This window comes from Vipera berus (assembly GCF_964194415.1).
Source record: "Vipera berus genome assembly, chromosome: W".
NCBI lineage: Eukaryota > Metazoa > Chordata > Lepidosauria > Squamata > Viperidae > Vipera > Vipera berus.
The window spans coordinates 64201667-64211565 of NC_138210.1; the positions used below are offsets into that span (position 1 = coordinate 64201667).

Consider the following 9899-nt stretch of genomic DNA (forward strand, 5'->3'; position numbering starts at 1 on the left):
TGACCTAGAGGCAAACAAAGTCATTACCAAAAGTCAACATGGGTTTGTCAAAAACAGATCGTGCCAGACAAATCTTATTGCATTCTTTGACCAGGTGACAAAATTAGTGGACCAGAGGAATGTTGTGGATATAATTTACTTGGATTTCAGTAAGGCATTTGATAAAAGTAGACCACTTAATAAAGTAGATAGATGGGGAATTCATCAAATTTGCAGACGACACCAAGCTGGCAGGAATAGCCAACATTCCAGAAGATAGGTTTAAGATACAGAAGGACCTTGACAGACTTGAACATTGGGCGCTATATAACAAAATGAAATTCAATGGTGAAAAAGGTAAGGTTCTACATTTAGGCAAGAAAAACCAAATGCACAGGTATAGTATAGGTCAAGGGGTGTCAAATTGCCGGCCCATGGGCCAGATGCATCACCAGGAAACTGGACCCACCCCATTGCCAGCAATGGGAAAAAAACTCCAATACGTTGCATGACATCATGTGATGTCACGAGTTTGACATGTCTGGTATAGGTGGTACCTTGCTCAATAGTAGTAACTGTGAGAGGGATCTTGGAGTCCTAGTCGACAATCACTTAAATATGAGCCAGCAGTGTGCTGCAGCTGCCAAAAAAGCCAACACAGTGCTAGGCTGCATTAACAGAGGGATAGAATCAAGATCATGTGAAGTGTTAATACTACAATGCCCTAGTAAGGCCACACTTGGAATACTGCATCCAGTTTTGGTCACCACGGTGTAAAAAACATGTTGAGACTCTAGAAAGAGTAGATAAAACAGCAACAAAGATGATCAGGGGACTGGAGGCTAAAGCATATAAAGGATGGTTGCTGGAATTGGGTATGTCTACTTTAATGAAGAGAAGGACCTGGGCTGAACTGATAGCAGTATTCTAATATCTTGGGCTGGCACAAAGAAGAGGGAGTCAGGCTATTCTCCAAAGCACCTGAAGGCAGGACAAGAAGCAACGGATAGGAACTAATCAAGGAGAGTGCAATGTTGCTGGGTTAATGACCACGAAGAGACAGCAGGCTCGTAGTTGAGAACCTTTATTTTGTGAGGAACCGGACAGCTGACAGTGTGTTGGGGATGCTCTTTTATACCCCAGCTGGCGGACCCTTGCCCAATCCAGGTAGCGTATTTTCCCGCTGCGGATGCTAGACCCAATCAGCAGCGGCCTAGGAGCTGTCAACCGGTTGCCGCGCCTGCGTAGTATCCGGCAGCCACTTTGACAGCTGAGAGCTGTTAAAGCTGCCGTGTGTGCGCCATCCGCTGTCGGCAGCCTTTGACAGCTGGTAGCTGTCAAAGCTGCCGCGTGTGCACTGTCAGTATTTTACCTCATAACCTTTTAACATATTAACGTGGTGTAACTTAACAAGTATAACATCTTAACACATAACAGAGAGACGCAACCTAGAACTAAGGAGAAATTTCCAGACAGTTAGAACAATTAATTAGTCAAACAACATGCCTCCAGAAGTTGTGAAAGCTCCAACATTGGAAGTTTTAAAGAAGAGACTGCACAACCATTTGTCTGAAATGATATAGGGTCTCATGCTTGAATGGGGTTAGACCAGATGACCTCCAAGATCCCTTCCAATTGTTGTTGTTGTTGTTGTTGTTGTTGTTGTTGTTGTTGTTATTATTATTATTATTATTATTATTATTATTATTATTATTATTATTATTATTTAATATTTCAGTTCTGAATTCCCCAGAGAGTGATTCACAAACTAGCCCTTTGATTGTAAGTGTTGTATGAAGCCACCCCATATAATGTCAATCCCCCAAATTGTCTTGAGTCACCCAAGGTTTACTTAATTACAGCTAGTTTATTGAGAAGTCTGGATTATATATAGGTAGTCCTCAACGTACGACCACAATTGAGCCCAAAATTTATGTTGCTAAGCAAGACAGTTGTTAAGTGAGTTTTGCCCCTTTTTACTATCTTTATTGCCACATTTGTTAAGTGAATCACTGCAAACAACTGACTGGCAAAACAACTGACTGTGTAGCCTTGCCTCCCCCCTCCGGAGCTCGGCGGCAACGGCAACAATGGCAGCAATTGACCGGGTCTAATATCTATTACCTAATCAATACCTAATTTTAATTAATATTGAGTCCCTTATTCTTTAACATCTTACTAACATCTTCCCCATTTGTAAATAATGGCTTACACGGACATGTCTATTAGCTACGAAGTCACTCTTTAATCAATGACTCGTCTCAAGTACTCCATCACTGCCTTATTCGCCCTTAGGGGTTCCCCCTCCTCCTGGATGCGACCCGCCTCACTTACCAATCTACCTCTTGATGAAGGGCCCAATTGTTGGGACCCAGAGAGATGGCTGGGCAGGGATAGGGGCCTCAGTTACAAACCTAATAAGAGGCCCCTGGTTAATTTTCTAGCTAAATGTTTTATGGGGTTAGGGAGAGGGGAGGGTTTAGAGTTTCGGTCAGATACCGGGAGGTGTCCACCAACCGCTACTCAGAGATTGATCACGCTGAGATTGATCACGCTGAGAGGGAGCTTAGACTAGCTACCCTCGGGGCCCCGAAGCGGAGTTTGGGATTACCTATTCCAACGACGGTAGGGAATGGCAGTAGGTGTCCGAACAGAGGACCGCATCAACATCCGGGAGTGCGTCCCCGCTATCTTCAAGCGGTGATGCACTCCGACCCTCTGGTTTCGGCCCGTGGTACCGGGAGCGAAGATAATCAACCACCTGAGCTCAGGCTTGTATATCTTAATGCCAGATCCATAGTCAATAAAGCTCCTCTCATCCGAGATTTGGTTGAGAGTGAACATGCGGATCTGGCCTGCATTACGGAAACCTGGTTAGGACCTGAGGGTGGTGTCCCTTTGGTAGATCTTTGCCCACCAGGTTTCCGGGTGCTACACAGGCCTCGGGCTCAGGGAAGAGGCGGGGGAGTGGCGGTAGCGGTGAGGGAGAACCTGTATCCGCGAGAGGCCACTGTTGTCCAAATAGCCGGGTGTGAGTCTCTCCCCCTTAGATGTGGCCCTAAGGCTCAGTTGGGCTTGCTGCTAGTGTACCTTTCACCTAGTCGCGTAGCAGCAGCCCTGCCCGAGCTTCTTGTCATCCTCTCGGGACTGGTGGTTGAGTTCCCCAAAATTATGATCTTGGGTGACTTCAACTTACCATCCCTGGGGAGATCATCTGAGTTGGCTCGGGAGTTCATGGCTTCCATGACAGCCATGGACCTGACGCAGATAATCCAGGGCCCAACTCATGTAGGAGGACACATGCTCGATTTGATTTTCCTATCTGGACAGTGGTTAGATGATCTGGGTGGGGGCTCTCCAATTGTTACGCCCCTGTCATGGACAGATCATCATCTCCTGCGGCTGACCTTCCGCTTTGCCACTCCCCGTCGTGGGGTTACTGAACCAATGAAATGGTACCGCCCTAGGCGGCTTATGGACCCTGGGCGGTTCCAAACAGCCCTTGGCCCCCCCACCTGCCTCCTTTGCTCATAGCTCGGCCAGTGCCATGGTGGAAGCCTGGGAAAAGGCAGCCACAGAAGCACTCGACCGAGTTGTACCCATGCGGCCCCTGACCCGTTGCAGATCCCAGTGGGCTCCATGGTTTTCTACGGAGCTCCGGGAGATGAAACGGCAGAGACGGGGCCTAGAGAGCTGTTGGAGATCCAGCCGATCCGAATCCGACCGATCGCGACTAAGGTCCTTTACGAGGTCTTATCTCGCGGCGCTAAGGAGGGCAAGTTCTAATTACTTTGCTGCCCTTATCGCGTCCGCAGATAATCGCCCGACCGCCCTGTTTAGGGTGACCCGCTCCCTCCTTAATCTAGAGGTGAAGGAGGATCCCTTGCAGGGTCGTGCTGAGGAATTTAACCAACATCTGCTGGACAAAATCGCTCGGATCCAGACCAGTCTGGATTCCAACTGGGCAGAGTCTGACGATGAGAACATGGACAGTCTTGTTGTTGTTATCTGGGAAGAGTTCGATCCTGTGACTCTGGACGAGGTAGAAAGGATCATGAGGAAGCTAAGCTCCACTACATCCTTATTGGACCCGTGCCCCTCCTGGCTGGTCTATTCGGCTCGGGATGGGACACGAGGCTGGATCCATGCAGTGGTAACTGCTTCATTGAAAGAGGGCAGTTTCCCCGCAGCCTTGAAAGAAGCGGTGGTGAGACCCCTCCTCAAAAAGCCTTCCCTGGACCCAGCTGTTTTAAACAACTTTCGCCTGGTCTCCAGCCTTCGCTTTCTTGCGAAGGTTGTTGAGAGCATAGTGGCGCATCAGCTTCCTCTGTTCCTAGAAGATACTGATTATCTAGACCCGTACCAATCGGGTTTCAGGCCCGGACACAGCACGGAGACGGCATTGGTCGCTCTGATGAATGATCTCTGGCGGGCTCGGGACAGGGGTCATTCCTCTGTCCTGGTCCTATTAGACCTCTCTGCGGCTTTTGATACCATCGACCATGGTATCTTACTTCGGCGTCTCAGGAGATTGGGAGTGGGAGGCACTGTTCTTCAGTGGTTCTCCTCCTACCTTCTGGAACGTTCACAGTGGGTGTTGGTGGGTGACCAGAGATCGACCCCGAGGCCTCTCATTTATGGAGTTCCTCAGGGGTCGGTCCTCTCACCTCTCCTGTTTAACATCTATATGAAGCCGCTAGGTGAGATCATCCGTGGTTTTGGAGTGGGTTATCATCAGTATGCTGATGACACCCAGCTTTTCATCTCGACCCCAAACCACATCAGTGATGCCCTTGACGTGATGTCCCGTTGCCTGGAAGCGGTCCGGGAATGGATGGGGAGGAACAGGCTTCAACTCAACCCGGACAAGACTGAATGGCTGTACATACCGGCATGTCAGGATATTCAGAGTATTCCATCCCTTAATATTGGGGGCGAGTTACTGCCCCCCGTAGATAGGGCTCTCAACCTGGGTGTCCTCCTAGATTCACAGCTCTCCTTAGAAGATCACATAGGAGCTGTGACTAGGGGGGCTTTCACTCAGGTTCGTCTGGTGCGCCAGCTACGACCCTATCTGGACCTGGATGCCTTACGTACAGTCACCCATGCACTTGTGACCTCTCGTCTTGACTACTGCAACGCTCTTTACATGGGGCTGCCCTTGAGAATCACTCGGAAGCTTCAGCTGGTACAGAGTGCAGCTGCACGGACGCTTTTGGGGGCTCCCTGATACTCCCATATTACACCTCTGCTTTGTGAGCTGCACTGGCTTCCAGTTGCCTTCCGGGTGAAATTCAAGGTGCTAGTGATGACATACAAAGCCCTACATGGCATGGGTCCGGATTACCTACGGGAGCACCTACTGCCAGCGTCAACACCCCTCCGTCCTGTGCGCTCCCACAGAGAGGGCCTCCTCAGGTTGCCACCGGTCAGAGAATGCCGGCTGGTGACCCCCAGGGGGAGAGCATTCTCGGTGGGTGTGCCAATCCTCTGGAACCGCTTACCAGCCGAAATCCGGATGGCCCCCGACCTTCGCACCTTTCGGCGAGATTTAAAAACCTATCTATTCCAGCAAGCCAGCCTGGCCTGATAGATTTGGGGTTTTATTTGTAGATCTGGGGTTTTATTTGTTTTATTGTTGGTTTATTGTATACTTACTTTGCTCTGTACACCGCCCTGAGTCCTCCGGGAGAAGGGCGGTATATAAAACGAATAAATAAATAAATAAATAAATTGTTAGTAACACGGTTGTTAAGTGAATTGGCATTTCCCCCATTGACTTTGTCAGAAGGTCGCCAAGATGATCACATGACTCTGGGACACTGTAACCATCATAAATAGAAGTCAGTTGCTAACTATCTGAATTTCGATCATGTGATCATGGGGATGGTGCAATGGTCATAAGTCTGAAAAATGGACATAAGTCACTTTTTAGTGCCGTTGTAACTTCAAACGGTCACTAAGTGAACTGTTGTAAGTTGAGGATTACCTGTACTCTGAATAATTAAATATTCCCATCACTTTGGACATGTTTTCTGGTTTATGTGCCTTTTGTCATGGAATCTAGCTGAAAAAAAAATAAAGGTAGAATCTGATTAATACCTGGATGGGAGACTACTAGGAAAAGCCCAGATCTGTAGTGTATGCTCGGAAAGCAAAACAAAATTGTGGAAGAAGGCAACACCATACTGTTTCCTGTATTGTTTCCAAGAAAACATGTTAAACTCTGGCCATTATAGACACGATCATTAGATGGCAGCAAAGAACTGGAGAGTTGTATACTTCTTAAAAAGGTAAAGGTTCCCCCACACATGCGTGCTAGTCGTTTCCGACTCTAGGGGCCGGTGCTCATCTCCGTTTCAAAGCTGAAGAGCCAGCGCTTGTCCGAGGACATCTCTGTGGTCATGTGGCCGGCATGACTAGACGCCAAAGGCACATGGAACGCTGTTACCTTCCCACTGTATTGGTCCCTATTTTTCTACTTGCATTTTTATGTGCTTTCGAACTGCTAGGTTGGCAGAAGCTGGGACGAGTAACAGGCGCTCACTCTGTTACTTCTTAGTTGTCCCCTAAATATTTGCAGCCATGATAAAGACTATCTGCCTGATCTCCTCTTAAAAGTCTGTTCCCATGAACACAATTAATCCTCTCGGTTAAAAACCTAGTAACTGCCTTCACACAACATGCTATCCTGGGTTATGCTACACAGTAGTTCACCTTTTGTGGTTTTGTGGATTGTAGGAAATTGAGTGAACAGAGTAGATCAACGTGTTGTGCAAAACCAGAAAAATGGCTAATGCAGTATCAAGGTTAAGCCTGTGTACACATAAGTTATGCTTTTGGAAGGAGGAGGTTTGGATGGCAAAGGGAGAGGAATTCAGATTGAAAACCAGATTTGACCCAATGGGCTGCACCATCTGCTTTCCCAAAGCGATTGCATACCGAAAGCATTGGAGGAGGTTGATGTAATCTGTTACTGTGGAATCTGCCTGTGCAATTAATTTGGCAAGCAGCTGCTTGAGTGAGAGAGTTATTTGCCAAGACTTAACCATCTGGAACTGAACAAAATCATGACCTCTCAAACCATAAAAACAATCTATGACACGAGCAGTTTAGAATTCCTGGTATGTGCATACAGCTAGAAAAATAAAAAAAGGTTTGTTTTTCCTCCAATTATGCTTCTTATAATAGTTATTTTGTCTCAGAAAAAAAGAGGGACACAACCATTTCCATTATCTTATTTTATCAAAGATGCAAACAAAACTGTGCTAAATGGCTATTGCAACTTCCCTATCGCTGAACCTTAACTTTTGTGTCCAAAAGTAAGTCTGTATAATATTGTGTGGATTTATATGTAGGGATCCATCAAAGAGGGCTTTCAGAAACAGGCAAGACAATAATTAAGCATCTAGATGGGTGGGGGGCAGTTTCAGTAGAGCCTCTTTTGTTGTTCCAATAAATTGAGTAAAGCAGACATGTCAAACTCACGATGTCACATGAGCTATCGGAACTTTTTCCCCATTGCCAGCAATGGGGTGGGCGCAGTTTCAAAGCTCCGCCTCTTTGGGACATGCATTGTGATATCACTTACCCAGTGGTAGGATTCAGCCAGTTCGCACCACTTCAGCAGAACCGGTAGCTAACTTTTTGTTGCCCAGGCCCAGAATGGACCTCTGGGAAGCAGCATCCACATAGAGAAATGGTTGTTCACATATTTGAATCCCACTACTGCACTTACATATTAAAGGGGAGGAGCTGCAATGCAATGCTGCTTTTGTCGCGTGGATGAATTCTCTACAAATCTAGTGAAACTCAGAATTGGGAAACCTGTAGGGGTTTTTTGGGGGGGTGGTTCAGCCGCATCCCAAACAGACTATTTAATTCTGGAACCCATCATCATGAACAATAGAATAGATTTTAGGAGTTTTTCTTATCTGCAGGGGTCATGATTCTCATAGTCAGATGTTATTCGTGAAAGGATGTCTGTAAATATTGGGGAGATGATTAAGTGTCCTTGAATCCCTCTGGACAGAGATGGACTCATCCTGAGAGAAGTGTTTTCCTATATGGTGCACAGCCTATCTTGCATACATTTCATTTTTTTCCAAGCTAAACTACTATTATGAACTGCAGTGTCCCTAATGCCATCTATGGCTGGTAGGCTGCATAGTGTAGTGGGTGCTATATTACAGGTTTCACCTAAATTGAACACCAATAAAATGACTCTGATCCAAATGAGTGAGCCTATGTGGAAAGTTCTATATTATATATCAGATCAGTTGGACCAATTGATATCATCCGGATCAATTTGGCATGTCTTTTTGAAATATTAATTCAGAGGTGTACATTTGAGTATGATGGTTCAACCTAAATTGTCAATTCCATCCAGAAGTCGAATTTCAGTTCAGTTCAGAACCTGGAACTTTGCAGAGTCACCTGGCCTGCCAGATTCATTATATCATGAGTTTATAAAGTGTTGTATCACAATATGATATAGGTACAAAAGCAAAGCGAGGATTATGCATTGCATTGCGGTGACTCTATGAAATAACCCAACTGCCCAAAATGTACTGCTGTAGTTTTGACCGGGTGAACTCTACATGAAGTTGCTCTCTTCAAAATGGACAGGCCAGCCAGAAGAGTCACAGTTGATCAGAATTTGTCGCTGTCCTGTCTGAGACGAATAATGACACTGGCCTTGTGACATTCTCTGCAGGTTGCAGGTGGTGACAGAGAAGATGGCTTTGCTAAGCCGTAAAGCTCTCCGATAATGGGTCCCAGCCCAGCTGCAGATGTCCTTCAGCTGGTTGTCAGGAGCATGGACAAAAGTGTTGGTGGTCTTGCAGGGCCTGGTCATGCCTCTTTGTAGCATCATAACCATACAGTAATCCTGCCCTCCAACTTTGGTCTGGGGGAAGTCTTGGTGCTCCCTTAGAAACTTCTTGTGCCGAGGATTCTCAGAGAAGGTTTGGTTTGGAATCATACAAGATGCCATCATCAGGAAGAACATCATAGAGCCCCATTTCTTCAGAACTGGAAGCATAGCTGATGTCAGGTGGACCTGAAACCAGAGAAGAAAAGGATGAGGATTAGGAAGGAGCTGCCTAATTTGTGACTAGCTAAAATAAAAACAATTCAAACAACCGTCCTTGAGACCTTCAACATGGCTGGTCATATCCCACTATAGCAGTGTTTTTTATTTTATTTTAATTCCATTTATATCCCGCCCTTCTCCGAAGACTCAGGGCAGCTTACAAGCTTAGCAGTAGCCTTCATTCTATGTATATGCCTGCTTGTTAGGGCTTTCACACACACCCCAAGCGGCATTATTACAAAGTCAGCTTAATTGCCCCCAACAATCTGGGTCCTCATTGTACCTACCTCGGAAGGATGGAAGGCTGAGTCAACCTTGAGCCTGGTGGGACTCGAACCTGCACTAATTGCAGGCAGCTGGTGTTACTTAAGGAGGCATTAGCCCACTGCTCCACCAAGGCCATCATGTTAATAATAATAAACCTTTATTGTCAAAGTACAACATGTGTACATTGAGATTAGCTGAGCCTCCCCCCCCCGTGCTCTCTCCCCCCAATACACAGTGACAACAAACCCTCCATCCCACCACACCATGTGAACCAACTACACCACACACCGGCCTCCCAAGTCAATTCTGCATAAGATTATGTCCCGTTTAAAAGCCTAACAGCCCACGGATAACAGCTATTTTTCAGCCTGTTGGTACGGCTGGCTATGTTCCTATATCTCCTACCGGATGGTAGGAGAGTAAAGAGATACCATCCAGAGTGTGAGTCATCCCTGAGAATCTTCCATCTGATAGGAGAACATTTGTGCAGATCAAAGATTAAAGGATACTTGTGCTTTCTTTAATATTTATAGTTTTCTGAGATAATAAGCATGAATTA

At 46.3% G+C, this 9899-nt stretch overlaps 1 protein-coding gene across 1 annotated transcript; it reads right to left on the reverse strand.

Annotated features, from left to right (window-relative positions):
* Positions 1 to 8575: 8575 nt before the first annotated feature.
* Positions 8576 to 9022, reverse strand: LOC308676348 (ribonuclease-like; the record flags this gene model as incomplete). Its single annotated transcript, XM_081342157.1, has 1 exon — positions 8576 to 9022. One exon carries the CDS (start codon positions 9020 to 9022, stop codon positions 8576 to 8578), a length of 447 nt encoding a protein of 148 aa, XP_081198283.1.
* Between the last annotated feature and the right edge of the window lie 877 nt (positions 9023 to 9899).